The 20,585-nt window shown below is 39.7% G+C and overlaps 1 protein-coding gene across 2 annotated transcripts in view; it reads right to left on the minus strand.

Moving 5' to 3' along the window:
• Nucleotides 1-1,009: 1,009 nt before the first annotated feature.
• chst10 (carbohydrate sulfotransferase 10) overlaps nt 1,010-20,585 on the minus strand; it is a 57,071-nt gene continuing 37,495 nt past the window's right edge. For both annotated transcript variants that reach the window (XM_073863711.1, XM_073863713.1), the window contains exon 6: nt 1,010-2,315. In XM_073863711.1, coding sequence (XP_073719812.1) covers nt 1,769-2,315 — 547 coding nt within the window. In that variant the 3' untranslated portion in view covers nt 1,010-1,768. The remainder of the gene's footprint in view (nt 2,316-20,585) is intronic.

The raw sequence follows: 20,585 nt of genomic DNA on the forward strand, positions 1-20,585 counted from the left end.
TCCAACTTTAAATCCTTATCCAACCAGGGTTTACATTAGTATTGACTGTCTTTTAATTTTTGTATTCGCTTGCACATACCTTGAAAGGCTAGCCGGGTGCTTCAAGGGGGTTTTCCGGGCGAGAAGCGCTGCGAAGCATTGCGTGTAGGACAACTCGCAGGTATTGCACACTGCACATGCACGTTAAATAGCGTGAGGTTAGTCAGAGTCTATTTCAAGATCCAGAATATGCATTAGCAGCCTATTTTAATCGTTAACCGTTTAGGACAGGAGTGGGGAACCCTGGGTCCTGGAGGGCCACTGTCCTGCAGAGTTTAGTTCCAACCCTAATCAAACACACCTGCATGTCATTTCCAAGTAATCCTGAAGACTTGAATTAGATTTTTCAGGTGTGTTTAATTAGGGTTGGAACTAAAATCTGCAGGACAGTGGCCCTTCAGGACCAGGGTTCCCCACCCCTTGTTTAGGACAAATATGATGTTATTTAATGTTAAATTATGTGAATGGCACGGCAGGGATTTCAGCAGTGTCTAGTGTGTCACCTCCATGCTGCTCTTTGTTTAGATGACGCATGCACCTGTGAAACTCGGGTGTTGCCAGATTGGGTGTTTTTTCCGCTACACATTAAGGCCTGTTTACAGTGTGTTTTAGCCTGGAAGACTCTATAGAAATCTGGCACCCTATTTAATGACGTTAAACTGAGAGAGCGTGCCGTTCACAAGCACCAGAATGAACGAGTTCACAGTAACGTTCATCAGGCAGTAATACGGTACGTTCAGTTCACATTCGCCCAAAATATGAACGAGTTCATGAACTTTCGTTCAATGAACTCATTCAGGCACAACACTGCTGCCTGGTAATTAGTTACTTTTATAATCATGTAACGCAGTTACTAATTCGTTTACTATTTTTGAGAAGTAACCAGTAACTATAACTAATTACTTTTTTAAAGTAACGTTGCCAACACTGCTAATAACAGCAGTTTATTTGGTTACTGATGTTGCACTGCTATTTTTTAACACCACTTTATTAGACACAATGAAAAGACACTTTATTTTCATTAGTCAGAGTGTAAATGTAACTCTTGTTAATCAACTTTGGAGACATCCTCAAAAACAACCAGCCAGAACAGTGTTCTTGTGTTCTTTAGCAACACAACAACAAGAACAACAATACACTTTGTCTTTACATGGCAACTGCAGACCAATATTTCAGACACATTTACTAAGAAGTCAAAACTTTACTCCTGGAATGTTAGCAACCACTGTTCTACTGTTTATGGGTTTTAGCAATTCAAGACAAGTTGGCCTTTTATGCCGACCATGGACCAAAAATACATAAATATTCCTCTGTGTACTAATTATTTGATTTAGAAAACATTTAAAAAGGAAATATGTCGTTCAACAGGTAAACAGTAGTTTTGTTGCAATTATTACTCCTTAATCCTAAATAAACCACCAAGTGATCCTTAAAGCAACACTATGTATTTTCCATGTAAGATTGACTTCTGGCTCCCCCATGTGGTTGAAAAGCGCAACAGTGCCTGGTATCAGACACTCTTCTGCAGGCAGGGGGAGGGGAGGTGCTGTGTGCTCTACCCGACCACGCGACTTTCAGAGTGTGTTTGTAGCAGCTTAGGAGGCTGCTCAGGTTGCAGCAGCAGTAGAATTCGTCCAGTTAAGAGTTGTTCTATCACTGAAATAATTTTAGAGACTATTTAAAGGTCGAAAAACTACATAGTGTTGCTTTAAAAAGCAATCTCTATTTATCAGTCCAACAAGAAGTCAGGTCTTGGATAACCAAACAGGCTGAAGTCTCCCTGGTAACGGGCAAAGAGACGGCGAATAACTCGTTTGTTGATTCCAGTAAAATAGTGTTCCACCTTGGTGCGATTGTAGTGTGTTATCCCTGGTGGAATGTTTGGGTATGACACAAGATCAGCGATACCAGCAGCTTTTAGGATATATGGAGCATCACGCTCAAGAGTCTCATGGTGTCCCACCACATTATAGGAAATATCACAAGGAGCACACAGGTCAGTATATGTCACCCAATGAATAATATGATCACCAAACTGCCTGTCCAAGTGTTGGCGACCGGTCTCATCACCCAAGTATCGTACAAAGTCTTCAAATCGTAAACCCACACTTTCACCATCATCACGATGACTTTTTCGGTATTTTCGGATGATGGCTGGGGCAATGTCATGTTTGTACCATGGTTCAAATCGCGGGTTCTTCACAAACTTGTCCTTGAATGCAGATATGAGACGCTCCAACGGGTCTCTGACAATAAAGAACTTGAAGTAGGAATTTAATCTGTGAAACAAATAGAAAAAAAAATCATTTACTGATTCTTGAAACAAGCAGCAAACATGTTGCCTGCTATTAATTGACAATTGCATATTTATGTATCTCTAATGTAATCACTTAAATAACTTTAAAATCAAAGTTTGCAGTTAGATCAAAGACAAAATCACCACTTATCAAAATCAAATAAATGGTGTGAAGGAAGGACCCTGTCAGCATTGATGAAAGTAACACACAGATGGGTCAAAAGTAACACAACAAAACAAGATCGATTTTTGTGTTACACTTATTTGCATTAAATATACATGACTATGACCTTGTTAATATGTAACTGTAAACATCATTTGTAATTTATCTTTGTAAAAAAATAATGAAATTACATTTTTATTTAATTTCAGTTAATCAAGTGTTTCAAAAGCAACCAACAGTACAAACTTAAATTGTTGCGAATAATTTTTTTTTCAACAGTTTGAAACAAATAAGAATAATATACATTTTCAACATATACAACAGTATTAGCAGCGGGACAAAAGTAACAAGTGTTACTTTAGATCCGACAGGATCGCCTCACATTTAAACCTGAGTTACTTTTATTTCAAACTTTTTAAGTCAAACTTAACACATGAAACAAGAAATTACCACTTTAGGAATTTACTTATCATGGTTGAAAACGTTTCTTGGATCTACACATGGAAAACGGTGAGTAAATAACGCAATATTTGTCAGGTCTGTCAAGGGTTGCATGCTTAAAATGCTGTCATAGTCATAGTCATAGTTTGGGATGCAAATGTTATCATGACTCGGAGAAAATCGCTATGTTACTTTTGCCCCGGTTCTCCCCTACTGATCAGCCGAAGCAAGTTATATATCTTGAGACAAAAGACAATATGATTTCACTCTTAAAAAACACCCTTTTACAAGGCATTCAGTTGAAGAGTAAATAAAGGATTAAGGAGCTAGGACCAAATCGACCCAACTTGCAGATTCAGCAGGAGTCAGGAGTGATCGCTTACACTGGGTTCTTTTTCAGCACTTCTTATGGCAACTAGAGTTGGGTAGCTGAATCCAATGCAAGTCACACCTTTCATTGTTTCCTTGTTTGCGTTTTCAAAGTCCTTCACACCCAGCAGTCTCAATTAAATGTTACTGACTATCCCATTTAAAGGAACAGTATGTAAGAAATTTATATCAAATATTCGTAAAATGGCCCTGATAGACATTATGAAATAATTTTAATTTTAAATACTTTTATCACTGACAACAGTGTTCTGGCCAGGATATTGTCATTAAAGGGGATTTGCAGCCCTCAATTAATGTTTATGTTGTCATGTTGTGTATTGGCCACCAGTTGACAAACATACACCGATTAGCCATAATATTATGACCACTAGGGCTGCGACGGTGGCAGTTTTTTACCACCGCGATGGTAATGCACAAATTCACAGCGGTGTTTATAGATTGTGTGTGTGTGTGTGGGGGGGGGGGGCGTGCATGTGCGTATGTGCACGTGGACATTGATGCATATAGGTCTTATACATAATGCATAAAGGGTTAGAACTAATATTTAATGAATGAAGATCCAAGGCACTACTTCCAGTTCCAAAATATAAAAAGCCTTTATTCAAAACATGGCTTACTTAGAAAACATTAAAGTAATGACTCAGACACTGCACACTGATGCATTTTAGCCATCCAACCTTCCTCAGAGTGTGTCAGGTACAACATTAGTCACAGGCAAGGCTTTGAAACGGTTCACGGAACGAAAACCAGAAACTTTTGATGTTTTGCAAGGAATAGAAATGAAACCAGAAACTTAAAAAAATATATATGTTCCGGAACAGAAACGTTTATTTAAAATAATGGTAACCGGTTAATACAGTTATTTTTTTCGTTCTTCGACAAGATTTCTGTGCAATACTCGGTGAAGTTCACTTCCGGAGAAATGAGAAGCTTTCCACCAGCAAGTATCTCAAGATGTTTTTTTTTAATACTAATTAGTGGTTTAACGGATCGCAGTTGATCCATGATCCGTATAGATCACGACCCACAGTTCGGCTCGCTTGCGATTCGCGGATTTATACGCAAATTCAAATACGGTGAAAGTTCAAGGATCAGAACTCTTGATGTACAAACTTGAGAGAGAGTTGCACTACTGTGTCTCATACTGTAGTCCATTAAAATACATTTGGCGAATAAAGCACTGAAAAACAATGTAATTTTTACTTTATGTGTGGAGCGACATCTTCCTGAAACGCCGTTTGGTATTCGTCCCCCATCTGTGTGTGTGTGCGCGTTTAAGTGCACTCAACAAATGTAGGCATGTCAGAATTACACTTATGCCACTTACATAATGTAGCCTTTTTTAATTTGAGGCTGTTAAAGATCTCACATAGACTTGGATCCAAAGTGATCCAAGTCTATGTGAGACCTTTCAGCAGCCTCCTAGTAAGCTACAAAAAGCTCCTACAATTAAAGACAAAGTTGTGAGAAGTTACCTACCCTCTATTAAACGGACAACATGGTTGGAGAGAGGAACACAAGGGATGTTTAAGTGTGGACACTGCAATCATTGTGAGTAGGGCAACTCTGAAGCAACATCTGCGGTGTGGACGTATTTAACCACAAAAAGGCGCTAAAGTGAGCAGCTTTCTGTAATTGGGTGTTTTTGAAGAAACCTATTTATATTTGAGAGGTGATAAAAAGAGAACCAATGAAGGTAGGATGAAACAGGGTTTTCTTGTTTGAAAGCAGAGGGTCTGTTCTTTCATTGGATATATTGTTTGTTTATATATTTAAATAAGAACATTTTCTTGAAGGCATTAAACTTTTGTGAAAAGCGTGAAAAATGCTGGTGCTGGTGGCAACTTTTTTTAAAAAACGCTGGCGGGGAAAACTTAATTTGCAACTTTGTCTTTTTTATACATGTTTGCAATTTTTTCATTTTGTTATTAGATTTTTTCCACCCCTTTTTGCTGATCCAAAAAATAATCCGATCCGTGCCTCAAAAACTGTAATGTAATCCGAGTTTTGTGATCCATCGCACCCCTAGTAAAGTTAGTACACAGTGATAGCCATAAATGCAATGGTACTAATAATTGGCATAATAATTTCTTTCGGTGTTTCAGTTTCGGTCTTGGTTTCCTCTTTTTCGGTTTTCAGGCCAAGAATTTTCATTTCGGTGCATCCCTTATTGTGAGAACATAATTCAAACAAAATCATTTGCAGATATGTGCACAAAGACAATGTACTTTATTAGCCTGAGTTTCCCCATGCTGCATTGTGTGCAAATGAATTCACGCTGCAAGTCTAGCGTGAAAACTAGGGGTGTAATGGTTCAAATTACTCACGGTTCGGTGCGTATCACGGTTCTAGGGTCATCGTTCGGTGTGTGTTCACGTGGACAAAAAGGCTACTGTCAAATTCAAAGAAAATAAATTATTATTGGGTTACAAACACCTAACACTTTGGTCACAACAGGCTTCTTTACAAAAATAAAATCCTAAGCAGTTTTTAACCTCTGCCAAAATCAAAATTTTTACTTAAGAGCACTTGCATTATTATACTACATGTGCCAACATACAGTGCACTTCGAAATGAACATAAAATAGCTTAGAACACTGGGTTACTTTTTATATTCTATGCCACTATCTTCAAGTTTTTTTGCAAGAAGATCAGTTTGTTAACATTTAAACACAGAAGGCAATGTGTGTTGTTGTAGTCTGACCTGCGATCGCGTGCTATCAACAACACCCTGCTGACAGCGCAAGCGACTCCTCATATTAGATGTATTGCTTTGAGCATACGGCACTGCACATTTTACAGTTTTGTCAACGTTTTCTTGAGCATCGCTGCTGCAGTAGACTTAAATGAAGCTGGCGGTGCCTCTATTAGCGGCTTTTCTCCTTCGCTTGCTGCGCTAAACGGTCCGCAACACACACACACACCAACACGTGAGGAGGAACTGTGAGGTTGGCAACAGATTTGCATAGTAGGAGTTGATTGGACAGGTACTCTCACGTAAAACACGCGCAAAGCTTATTCAGAATCATACATTAGTAGTTTTATGCATTGTTTTTCACCAAACTATATAAGAAATGCATGGTTGAATCAAACACGATGCACCGAAGTGCCGAACCGTGGGAGGATAACGGGACGGTTCGATTGTTTACCGAGAACCGTTACACCCCTAAAGGAAACCATGGACCAATTATTCCCCTGAAATAGGGAACCAATCACAGAACAGGGAGGGGGCAGCAAGATGATGACAACCATAGACATTATATTAGTAGACACCTCATAGACTGAGCTGCCTATTGGAGCTGACGTATCACGCGGCCGCCATCTTGGATGGGTCTCCAGTGCGCTCCCTTGCATTCATTTCTAATGAGGAATAATCATAACTAGGGCTGCAACTAACGATTATTTTAATAATCGATTAATCTGTCGATTATTTTTTCGATTAATCGATGAATCGGATAAAAAACAAAAAAACAAGAAAAGCATTCATTTCCAACCCCTTATTCAAAACAGAACTAAAATCTTTAGAAACTGCACAAACATGTTGCTCCTTGAACATACCTGAGCTGTTACAATAATAAAATAAAATAAAAATGAACTAACACAAAAAAATACACATGTATGCTTTACATCTGCCAAATATATAGACTTTTTTATGATGCATTTCCCATCAAGAAGCCTCTCTTGATGGGATCAAAAGATATATAAGTTACTAGTACACTCTTAGAAATAAAGGTACAAAAGTTGTCACTGGACAGTACTCTTTCAAAAAGGTACACCTTTCTTTGTACCCAAAAAGTGCATATTAGTACTTCAAATGTACATATTGGCAGTTCAAAGATACATATTTGTACCTAAATGGTACATATTAGGACCTTTTATAAAGGGTACTGCCCCAGTAACAGCTTTGTACCTTTTATATTTGACGTTATGTGTTTTCTCTCATCGGATAGCTTATCATTTGTTAAAACTGTTCCATTTACATTTGGCCACATACATGCGTCTTGTGAAAACGGAAAATGCGTCTTCTACTCCCGCGCAAAATGCAAATACACCATTCATTACTTCGCCTTAAAAATGGAAGACGATGTTTATGCAACAAAAGACGGCACTTACTGTATGTACTGTATGTTGGGCCGGGAACATGCGTCTCCTTGCTCGGCATGAGCTGGAGCGCGCAGGAAAGAGCAGCAGGAGAGTGATGGCGCGATGATATTACGTACAGGTCCATGGCGGGGAAAAGCGTTCATACAACTCTCTCTCAAAGTTTTATTTCATTGTTTAATATCAGTGGAGTTTGTCATTGGAGTTTTTTATTCGTTCTAGAAACTTTGTTTACCCGCTGTCGTTGCTCCATAAAGCATAAGCGGGTCGTCTTTGTTTGTTTTGTTTGCCGGCTAACTTCCAGGTGACGCGCTTACGTTTGAGATGAGTAAAACACTGACATGTGGTTTTCCTCTACCTTTGCTGTTTTTTTTTAATCTTTTCTCCGCCGCTTTGTCTTTTCTCCGTGCTGTCTATTATGAGCCGCCGAACTCTGCAAGCAACAGTGCGCGGGAGAGACCGACGCTGCGTCCCAAACCGCATACCTCCACACTATATAGTAGGCAAAAAGCACTACTTCTCGTACTCTTTGCCTACCATATAGTACAGAAATAGGCTGCCTGGGACGCAGCACGAGTGTGTTCACTCCGCTCCGCGCTTAACTGAAGTGTTTATTTTTTCTTTTTTAGATTAAACGTTTCTGCGTCACGCGACACGACGAATCGATAATGAAATTCGTTGCCAACTCTTTTAGTAATCGATTTTTATCGATTTAATCGATTCGTTGTTGCAGCCCTAATCATAACTCCCCAAATTTTTACTGGATTTTCACACGGTTTGAGTTGTTATAAGCGGCAGAGATTTAGTTATGATACAGGACGCTGTCACACATTGAAAAATACTGCTTTCATCCTAAAATACTTTGTATTATGCTCTTTAAGTATGGCATATTGGCATATGGCTTTTCAATGCAACCTTAGATAGTGTTCAATGTTTTGTTTTTAAAAAAGAGCAACTTTTGGCATTAAACAATTTCATATCCAAGAAGGATGTTTGGATATGGCAAGACGAAGTCCATTTAACTTATAAATGGTAAGTGGTATTTATTAATATCATATTGTCATTATGCCTGCAGTAGCTGCCCTAATGTGGTTGTCACAGTGCCACTAAAATGCGTTGCTTTTCAATATCAATATACAGCTACCGGTTTAGTTGCATAGCTTTCAGCTGTGTGCACACGTACCAGATAAAAGTTGTTATGCTTAAGATATACCTTAATACCTTAAGAATTATTGGTTTGGAAATTGTGACTGGATCTATCAAAAAGGGTGATAGATTACAACGACTTCTACAAAGGGAAGCCTTTTGGATTTGTCAGTTAAAAGCTAACAATTTTCCTGGTTTGAATGAAGAACTAGATTTAACTTCATATTTGTAAAATTAGTATTATTATGATGTGTGTGACCTTTGAGTACATTTTGTAATGGTCTGTGATATTATTGATCACCTGTAAATGTCCTTTTTGTATCTCCGATCTCTACTGAGCAATTGATTACACATACACCTGTGAATAATGTTGTACCTGACACACTCTGAGGAAGGCTGGATGGCCAAAATGCATCAATAGGTACGTTTACATGCAACCAAATAATCTGTCTTTAATCGTATTGATGGCTCAATCGTATTGAAAAGCATTTATGTAAACACCTTAATCAATATGATTGAGGACGATCAGATGCAAATTTGAATCGTATTGAAGGGGGAGGTGTACTCCGATCTGTGATCCGATCAGCAGGAGAAAAGTATGCATGTAAACGCGTGAATAGTAGTATGTTCTCAATCAGATGGAAAAATACCTTGTGCACATGCGCAGAACATTTGTGCTCAAGTTCACGTATTATATTTACCTCTTATATCACATGACTCACGTCACAGAACCACGCAATAGCAAGGCAATAGCATCACGCATTAATAAGGTAACGTTAATGGGGTCACGCGCTGTACACTCTGGAGCGTTTATGTGTACTTTTAAAACATTAGGCTACTTAAAGTAATAATTAGTGTTGTGCCTTCTGAAAATTGTGTTTTCATTACCTATATCTAAAGAACAACGTTCTCCAACTCAGCTTTGACTTTAATCCAGAGATAAAGCGTAAACTTAATGAGAGATGCCGTCCGCATAGCGTTGCCAAGTAGCGTTGCCAAGTCCTCTGCCTTTTTCGAGTTTAGATTTGGGCTACTGTTTAAAGTGTTTAAACCAGTTTTTTTTTCTGTGGGTGAAATATGAAAGGATTTTGTTGCTTGTTATTGGTATTTGGGCTGTGAATAGTCATTGGGATGCTTTTGGAATAGTTTTGAATTTCCATTTGGGATGGTTCTCATACGAGAATCTGGCAAACCTGGCTGTGTGCTTGCGCAGATGTTCGGTTCGGATTCTATATAATGTACATGTAAACAAACATTTCAATCAGATTGCACTGTTTAGGGTGCATGTAAACTGTATCGTCGTAACCTTCAATCATATTCAATTCAGTTGGATTGACAAAATTTTGTGCATGTAAACATAGCCAGTGTGCAGTGTTTTCTAAGTAAGCCATGTTTTAAATAAAGGCTTTTTATATTTTGGAACTGGAAGTAGTGCCTTGGATCTTCATTTATAAGACTTATATTCTATCGATTATTACAAGCATGGCAGTTTGTAGGGCTTTCATTTATAGTGGTTGACACCAATTTGACGACAAATCACAAATAAATCATTAACTTAAACACTGGTTTGCTGTTACTATATTGACACGAATAATTTTTAACACCTGTTTGTGAATAATAAATACACACTTCTTTACACACTGGGGATGATCCTGTGTAGTATCGGTATTCTACCACTAGATTCTGTGCGTAAGCATGCTCCGAGGTGTGCGTATATTTACACATATTTGCAATTTGATAAATTCCACACTTTGCGTAAAACTGTTCCCACGCAGACTTTATGCACACTTCTGTTCGTACGGATACTTGATAAATGAGGCCCCTGGTCTTCTCTAAAAAAGTTTGCAACAGTGTTTATAGTGCTGGGCGGTTTACTGGTTTATACCGAATAACAGTTTTTATTTTTGTTATTATATGAATTTTTATATACCACCATCTGGGGTTTGTCGCAAGCAATGTGTGGAACTCGCACAACACGACACTTTTGGAGAGGGGTCCCTTTTCACTGTTGCACTGTGATGAGCGTACAGCTGTATGTGCTGTAACTTAGGGCTCCAGACTGCTAGTTATTAAGACAGCGCGAGCACAGGGCAAGCGCAACAGAAAACGGAATGCGGCACCAGGTTTTTACCGCTCATTTGCACGATGCGGCAAATGTTTTATGTCACCATGCGTTAAGGTAATCTACTGATATAACGCAGCCCTGCGTGAAGTTAAACAGGAAAAGGTACGGGGGTTGATTAGACATTGCAGAGATGAGAGATCGGGAGAACTCAACACAAAAAACATTATAGATGAGAATTAAGATCTTAGATATCAGGTGGCCAGGTCAGGAAACTGGACAGAAGACGAGAAACGTGTAAAGGATAAAACATATGAATATAACCATAACACTTATCTCATTATAATATGCTAACTGTATAACACTGGAATGGTGTATGTTACCTGCAACAAATCAATTCTATTGTATTTGCTAGCTGCTGATCTAAGATCAGGTTAGGGAATCTCTATGGCTAATTTTAAAGACATCTATATTTTGCTAATATGTTGTATTGTGTAGTTTACCTGGGCTTGAACTTGAAGAATAAGTATTATTAATTCAAGTTAATTTGTTTTGTGCATTACCTTTAATAAACAATTGCATTTGAATCCGCTACCTTGTCTTGCCTTGCCTCCACATGAACATATAATAGGTACGTCTGATCAAATAAATATGCAAAATATATTTTCCTTAATTGTGCAAAACAGTAAAAAGCTTTAGTGTGCAGATGGTTATTTTGGGAATTATGCATTAAATGGACCGGACCTGTCAAATGCGGGTCAATGTGCATTTTACATCTTTCCAAAGCGCGGGGAAGGTTGCGCTCCCATGGCTACACAGGTGCACAAGTTAGAAAAAGATGAAAGATGAGAAAAAAACATGCAAAAGATAAAAGTGAGTGCTATGTCACTCATCTTGTTATAAGTATAATATGTAGCCTAATGAAGTATACAGTGGCAATAAAAAGTATATGAACTTTTTGGAATTTCATGGTTTTCTGAATAAATTTAAAATGTGATCTGATCTTCATCAGTCAAGGGTATTAACAAACATAATGTGTCTAAAAATAAATACACAAAAAATTCTGATCTTTATTGAACACCACTCAATTCAACGTTCAAAATGGCAGTGGAAAAAGTAAGTGAACCCTTATGAATGAATAACTGGTTGACCCCCTGGCAGCAATAACCTCAACCAGTTGGCCAGGCCCAGATCATGATGTTTCCTCCACCATACTTCACAGTTGGGATGCTGTTTCATGATGATATACCGTGCCCTTTTTACACCAGATGTAGCGATGTGTGTTTTTTTCCAAAAAGTTCAATCTTAGTTTCATCAGTCCACAAAACATTTTGCCAATACCGCTGTGGCGTGTCAATGTGCTCTTTTGCAAACTTTAGCCATGCAACAATGTTCTTTTTAGTAAGCAGTGGCTTCCTTTGTGATGTCCTGCCATGGATACCCTGCTTGTTCAGTGTTTTACGTATTGTAGACTCATGACAGAGATGTTAGCTTTCCAATGATGCCTTCAAATCTTTGGTTGTCATTCGGGGTTGTTTCCTTACCTTACTGATTGACTGGGCACCCACTTCGGGGTAGAGTATCAACAGTCCCAAAGCATCTCCATTTGTAGATTGTTTGCCTACCTGTAGACTGGTGAATTTCTAAAGTCTTAAAAATAACTTTGTAACCCCTTCGAGCTTTATGTAAAGCAACAATTCTTGATCGAAGCTCTTCTGAAAGCACTTTTTGGTGAGGCATGGCTCACATAAACGTATTCTTCTTGTGCAGAGGAAACTCCAAAAGTTTGAGGGTTTTTTATTAGTCAAAGTAGCTGTAGTCAACACCTCCAAATGTATTATCTTAACAAGACTCCAGGTGTGCTAAAACCTGAATCTAATTAGCTTTTTTGAGGTTAGTAACTCAAAGGTTCACATACTTTTTCCACAAGCACTATGATGTTTTTTGGTTGTTCCGCCCCATTATGTTTGTCAGTACCCTTGACTTAGATTAATATCAGATTACATTTTATGATAAATTTATCGCTCACAAACGCGCAAGGTTATGTATGTGTGCTTGTTGTCAATTACAGTTACTGATCACAGACACTCAAGCGCAGGGTATGTGTGCTTGTCAATCACGGGCATTAAATCCGCAAAATTCCGCGGAGTTCTCTGTGGAAATCTGCAGGCGTGGATTCCGTTTGGCCCTGGCCATAAATAATAGTGTTGAGCTATTATTAAAACTGACTTATGTTTGAGCCTGTATGGGAGGCTGTATGCGACTCGGCGCAGTAACACCCTCCCTCTCCCATTATGTGAGGAAGAAGGGGAGCGGACTTTTCAGGCGAGTCGAAGTACTCCCAAAAGTGCTATTACGCCATAAAATATAGTTCCTCTTTTAAATCCGCTTAGAAAAGCGCTACGTTTTATTTTTTACCACCAAACTTGCTCGTATAACTACTCGTCTTAAATACGAAAAACGTTGATGTGTTTGGTCACTTCTAACTTTATCTCTGATTGGTACCATTGAATGAATGGGGCTAAGCTAAATGCTATCGAAGTGTCGCAGCGCGCTCCAGCGCTTACGTGCACGCACACAGATAATAGAGCGATGTATCAACAATTCTTAGTTAAGGTAATAACATATTTTAATATTGAAAATGAGTAGACTATTCCTTTAATAAACCTGTTGCCAAGGCATAAGAGTTATATATTAATATTTAATTAGGAGATCAGCTATCATTTTGACAAATGGCTTCAATACACTGTATACACAAAACCATATCCTCACTGCTGCGGCAGGCCATCCTTTGTCCCATATTTCAGAGTGAGAAAGTTGGCAACCATATGTAGATCTCTGGGGCTACTGAACAATAATTATAAGGATATGACTTTTTCTTTATGGGTTAATTGCATGATAAACTTCCTACCAATTGGTTCCGGTTTAATTAAGATCTTCAGCATTACATGGCTGCCTTCCTCATCATTGGACTGTAGATAAGACTTTAATATTCTATCAACCTAGAACATGTGAAAAAGATCAACCCAGTAACTTAGTTTTGGTAAACCATTCTCTACAAGCACATGAAAAAATAAGTCGTTGAAATTTGGCTCTCCTTATGATGTCATAAGGAGCTCTTATTATAATAATACTACCCCTTAATCTGCACTATCCAACCACAGCACTGCCATTTAGTGCAGAGAAAATCACAATTGAGTTTTAATTGCAACAAACCACCATCATTGTGATCAGTGTTTGAATTTCATCAGTTCAGTTGGATTTTTAAAGGACACACCCAAAACGGCACATTTTTAAAATGCTATAATAAATTTTATAAAACGGCTCGTTCCGGTTCTTCATTCTGATTTGTTGAAACGCGTTCTAAGCCGTGATAAAATACCCCGGTAAACCCACGGTTCAGACCGCATCACAAGTATCACTGCGCCACTGTTGCTGCGTACTGATTTATGAAAATAAACACCACAGTCTTTAATCATATTTACATTTTTCTACATTTGCACAATTATGGCGATATCCAGATAAATGTCATAGATATTGTTGAGTCATTTCGTCAATAAAGAGAAAACGTTTTCTGGGTTGTTTTTGTCTTAAATGGATATTTCCGCTTTTCCACTAGATGGCAATCTTACCCAACTTAAACACAGACGCATTTTTTCAACACAACAGCGTTGTGGTGGATTTAGCGTAACGTGCAATCTGATCTCTTACAAAAGTTCTTCACAAAAATGGAATTATCTCCGCTTTTGAAAATTTGAGAGGTGATTACTGATAAGAGAACAAATGAAGGTAGGATGAAACGGGTTTTTTGTTGTTGTTGTTGTTGCTTGAATGCGGATGGTCTGTTCTTTCATTTGATATTTTATGTTTATTTAAAGAAGATAGTTTTTCTGTAAGGCATTAAACTAAAACTGGGTCGGGCAACTTAAAAAAAAAACACTGACGGGGAAAGAGTTAAGCATGCTTCCATGCATATTTGATCATCACTTCAACAGTTGCACAATATAAATGTTTATGTATATTTTAGATGAATGTTGATTTATAAAAAATAAACACCACAGTCTTAAATTATATTTTCATTGTGTCTTTGCTGCGTTTGTGTTGGTTGGGAACCGCGCTTTGGTGCAGCCACACTTGATTCTGAGGAACTACTTTGTTTGGCGGAAGAGTAATATTCATACTAATATAATTACAACTTATTTGTGTTTTATTTTATAAAATCTGGCTAACGTTATGCATATGACGTAACCGTTATATAAACGCAATAAACCCCTCGAAGCGTTGGGCTACCAGTGCATTTTATAACAGCCAAGGGGGTTTTAGGCACTCCGCTCCGCGTCGTAACAACGCCCCTTAGCTGTTATAAAATGCACTGGCAACCCACTGCCTCTTGGGGTTTATTGCTTTAATTTATATGGTATTTTGAGCTAAAACTTCACATATGTGCTCTGGGGACAAAAAAAGTCTTGTGCCATGGCCCCTTTAAGCTGTGTGATCATTGCTGAGTCAGTATGCCTGTGTAGTTTGTTTCTTTTTGTATATGCTTTTGTTGTTCTTGTTTTCAATTTTCACTCTTGGGGTATAATATTTGTTTGAGTTTGTGTTTTGAGTATATAAAAACTGCAAAGTCTATTTTATTGTCTTACAGTTTCATTGGATTTGAGGCTGATTAATTAATGTTTATGTAACTATAAGTTGTAGGATCCCTCCCTACCCTTACGAAAATTAGCCATGGTTTTACTACAATTAAAATTAAAAAAACATGGTTACTGTAGTAAAACCATGGTTACCACAAAATAACCATGGTTTTGACAACTATGTTTTTCAAAAACATCTTGGTTACAACTGTAACCTCTGTTCCCTGAGGGGTTCGACCTTGGAAGACCAATCGCTCTGATTCTCTATGTAATGGGCCAATGAAAATTGGTGAATGAAATACAAATGAAATCTACACACCGTGACTCCACCCGGTTATCGGGGGATATAAATCCAGGATTCCATTCAGTTTTAGTGCTGAGGAGCCGATCTTAAAACCAGCTGGTCAGCGGAAGGTCCGCGTTGTGGCATGAGGGACACTACATCTCGTTCCCTCCCTCAGGGAACGGATGTTACAGTCGTAACCAAGACATTCCCCTTCTGTCACTCACTCGACGTTGTGTCAATGAAGTGACACTAGGGGTTCCCTATGTAAGACACCGCAATGCTGTGCAAGCCTTCACCTATGCCAAAGAGAAGCTAACAAGCAATGCGTGCCATGGAACTTTGCATAGGTCAATAACCACCCAGTGCACAGGGAAAGTGAACTGTACCAAAGGGACAGAAAAAAGGTTTCCACAAAAGCATGGAATAGGATGCCAGTTCGACACTGGGAGGTCTCAGAGAGACATGCGGAGAACTCCCCTCTCACCCTCTCTCATGTTGCGTGCCGCGCGCCTCTCTCTCTCTCACATGACAGGGTTTTTAATGTACGTTCCTTAGTATACATTCTTTTTTGAGTAAACAACAACAGTCACGGATGTTACTGACAAAGACGATTGATCGACTGATCGAGACAGTGTGTAAATTTTAGCGGCATCTAGTGGTGAGGTTGCGAATTGCAACCAACGGATCAGTCCACTGCTCATCTCTCGCTTTTGAAACACATAGAGAAGCTATGGTAGCCACCACCGGACGAACATGTCATCGTCGGAGACAACTTAAAAAAGTTTGTCTGTTAAAGGCGGAGTCCACGATGTTTGAAAAACGCTTTGGAAAATTAGACGGGCCGTCTACCAAAACACACTTATAGCCAATCAAATCAAATCAAATGCCGGATTGCGTATGTGTGGGGCGGGTCTATCAACAGAAGGTCCAGATTCTATTGGGGTAGGGGCGTGTTTGTTTAGGTGATTTCAAATATCAACATTGGCTTTCAAACATCATGGACTCCGCCTTTAAAGGCTTTTGTAGAAACATGGCGGCACAAAATGGCGACTTCCATGTAAGGGGACCCTCGGTGTATGTAGATCAAACGTCTCTCATTCTAAGGTAGTAAACACATATTGGTTCATTATGAAAGGTCTTTATACACCCCTGATAAAATAGTTTTGTATATTATTTTGCATTTCTGTCAAGAAATTCTTTTACACACTGTACCTTTAACATGACTTAAAGAAAGATTAGCAGTATGCCTATGATGTGGTATGCTCATGCACGTGTTCTGTAGTCTGTGTAACAACAAAAACAACAGTGTATTCTCTCACATTTCTGAATTTGCACCGATTTGTCTGCGCTATATCACTTGCATTTAAAATTAAAAAATGTCTCAAAACACAACAACAATTACGAGAAGAGCAACAGTAGTAAAACTTCAATGTAAATGTATGGTGATTTTGTCAGACGATGTCATGTATCTAAATCAGGATTTTAGCAGCAGTTAAAGGAACAGCTGGTTGGATTTAACACAAGGTGTAATGGGTCGTGTTTAGTTACTATTTTATAGTCTACTCATTAGGGGTGGGCGGAATGACCAAAAATCTATTTCACGGAATGAGTCCTTTTATTTCACAGAACGGAATATTTCACGGTATAAATGTTTTTCAGTTTATATTGTTTTTTGATGATAAAAATGTACAGAAATACACCACTCACTATAGCTTTTAACTAAATGCTCACCACAGTTTTAAAATATGAGCAATTTAAAGTTAATAATGTTAAAGTGAAAATGCCCAGAAGATAACAACAGATAAGTCTTGATTAGACAGAATCTTGTTTTTAATTGAGTTATTAATTTTATAGACTATTGAAGCTATAGTATGGCTTAATTGTATTTTGTATTTATGCATACATTACATTAAACATATGCAATATGTAAAACGAACAGGTATAAATATATGCAAAAACCTACAGACAGGATAAATACCTGTGTATGAGAGACGGAGCTTTAGATATAGATATTAAGACGGGTGCTATGATGTGATGATCATAAAGTTTGTTTTAAGGTCTTGACGCTCTTTACATTCTATTGGACCTTAACTTTTGCATCTCTTTCTCGTCTTTACGATCAAATATGTTTGTATAAGCAAATGGCGCGTCAAACTTCATCGCTCCAGCAGCGCACGTGTCACTAATATAAACGCAAATTTTGTCTTAGCTTGCTTAAAGTTCAGAAAACTTTACAACTATTAGCATTATGTGCTAGAAGAACTCTTTATTTGTCGTCACATGCGCTTGCCTAGAGAAACCTCTGCACGCGAGAGGCCGGCTGCTGCATGAGGAGAGAGAGAGCGCGAGAGAACGAGAAAGAGCGCGCGAGAAATTACACAAATAACTCGTTCATTTTTTATAAGTGAACTATTTTACATGTTTCTCCGTCACACTCAGTCTAACATGCTGGAGGGCAGAGTTAGCCACGCCCACTTATTTGCATTCCGCGGAATAGACGGAATAGAAAAATCTGTTACGTCTGACATTTTATTCCGCGGTAACGGAATATACCGTCATACCGCCCAGCCCTACTACTCATTATTTGAACATTATTTATAGTTAATTCACTTTTTGAGTTTAGAAACGATTCCGGGTCTGCAGACTCGCTTGAGGGCACACGGTCCACAAGAAGCTGAGCTCTGCCACGGACCAACACGCTGGAGAGTAGAAACCCTCTGCGTACCGTGATGTCACAATGAGATTCGGTAATGAGGCCATTGCCGAAGCAATCTCATATACATCAACTCGAGAGGTACAACCATCACGAGCATGCCATATGACCCAGGAGCTCTAGGAAGCCTCAGTATGGCCTGGACAAGCTGCACCAACAAACGTGTCATTATGATGACCAAATCCAACTATATCCTGAGAAAAGAAATGCTCTGAACAGGAGAGCTGGCTCTTTTCCCGGTTGACTCGAAACCACAAGGTGTGAATGTGCTAAAGCACTAAAGGGCGATTTATAGTCGTGCGTTGGTTCTACGGCGTAGCTACGGCGTAGGCTATCCGTAGCCTGTGCGTAGCTCTGCGTAGCCTGACGCGCACCTCACAAAAATTTTAACAGCGCGTCAGTTCTACGCGAACCGCAAGCACTGTGAGTGGTCTACCAGAACTCCTCCCGTCAGGTAAAAAACTGCGTCATAGGTATTTCCGTTTGCGATGGTGAAAACAAAGAATGGCCAAGTTGAGTAGTGATTTAACTCAAACTGCAACAAAAGTCGCTGTTTATTTACATCCATCATTGCTGGTCTTCTCAAATTATACACAACAAGTTGCTGTTTCTTCTTCGTTTGTGGCTTAACTTGCAAAGTTTCCTCTTCTTTGGCGTTCACGCTGCTACTGTGGTTACACGCGTGGTTACTGCCTACCAGCGGCCTGCGCGCGTGTTTGCACGTCGACGCGGGCGACGACGCAAAAGTTTAAATGAAAACCAACGCGGAACCTACGCCGTCGCGGCTACGCCGTAGGACCTACGCACAACTATAACGAGCCCTTAAGTCCCCGTCAACACACAACTGTTCTCGAGAACGGCCTAAAATATACAGTTTTCAAGACAGCTGGGTATATGAAAACAGTCCTCCCAAAGTGTGAAGGGCAGCTTTGATTACCCTCGCGAGGGTATGTGGTGACCGGGACAGACCGAAGGTGAGGACCTTTTTCCACCCCTCGAATATAGCCCGCAGGACAGATCTGTGTTGAGGGAGAATGAAGGACTGGTCCTTCAGGTCAAGTTCCTGTATTTCTGTAAGAACATTCTGAACATAAGCCTAGAAAAGCTCTGTTGAGAATATACGAAACCAGGAATGGTCATAACCCCCTCTTTACAGCCATCACAAAGTACAGGTTGAAAAATCCACGCTTCATGTTGACCATAGACAGGCTATATTTTGCCCTTCCAAAGAAAGGCATTGACCTTTACCCGCAGCCCGGGGCTCTCTCTCCACAGGGGAGAAAATGTGTTGTTGAAACGAGCGGCGCCTGACACGGCTGAGCCGAATGGTCCCACGAGCCACTGAGACTGGGTAGGAAGTGAAAGTCACTCCAAAACCATGTTGAGGGGCTCGAAGGGACGATGGAATTTGGGGCCTGGGGGATTCAGAATGGTGGACTATATCCAATAGGATATGGGACCACCCATCACCCTCAGCATACCATAATAAGAGAGAAGTCTCTGCTATCAGTGAGAGCGGAGGTGTGTAGGACAGAACATACTGTGTCTAACCACAATGATGGTCCAAACCCAATGGGCTATGGGCCACCCTCCACCCTAAATATCACAAAAGGAGAAAAGACTCTGCTATGTGATGCGTAAGTGAGAGTGGAGGTGTGCAGGACAGAATAAATTGTGTCCGTAAATAGAAAAACTTGACCCAGAAGGGGGCTGCTCTCATTGTCAACTCGGTGCAAACTGCGGTGCACACCTAGTTACACCCACCATCTGGCAGGAAGGGGGCAGTAACAGCTGGCCCTCTTCTCTGGGACCTTCGCCAAAGGCGGGGAGCAGGCAGAGGCAAGCAGGCAGAAGCGAGCGTGAAGACGTGGACACCGGAGCGCGACTAGCTGTCTCTAACCGCAAGAGAGACCCATCACAATGGGCAAAAAAAGCCAAAAATGGCACTGCTAAACCACTATAGTGGACAAACTGCAAAAATGGGCTTTGCCAAACCACCATAATGGTCAGAAACCAAAAAGAGCTTACTGAACCGCACAATGGGCAAAAACCAAAAATGGCCCACCGGCCACCATAGTGGGCAGAAAAAACAAAAATGTTTTTGCTAAGCTACCATAATGAGCGGACAAAGGACCCAACATGCTCCGGACAAGAGCCTCGGACCATTCCTCAATCTCATTAACCAATCATGCACATCTGGAAAAAAGGTACAGAGGTCGGGCATAGCCAAGGCATGTGCAACCACAAAGTAACAATCAGCTGGCTCTAACCAGGGTAGAGGGTCTAACCAGCCCGATGCTCTGAACGGCCC

Source organism: Misgurnus anguillicaudatus, chromosome 3 (assembly GCF_027580225.2).
Source record: "Misgurnus anguillicaudatus chromosome 3, ASM2758022v2, whole genome shotgun sequence".
NCBI lineage: Eukaryota > Metazoa > Chordata > Actinopteri > Cypriniformes > Cobitidae > Misgurnus > Misgurnus anguillicaudatus.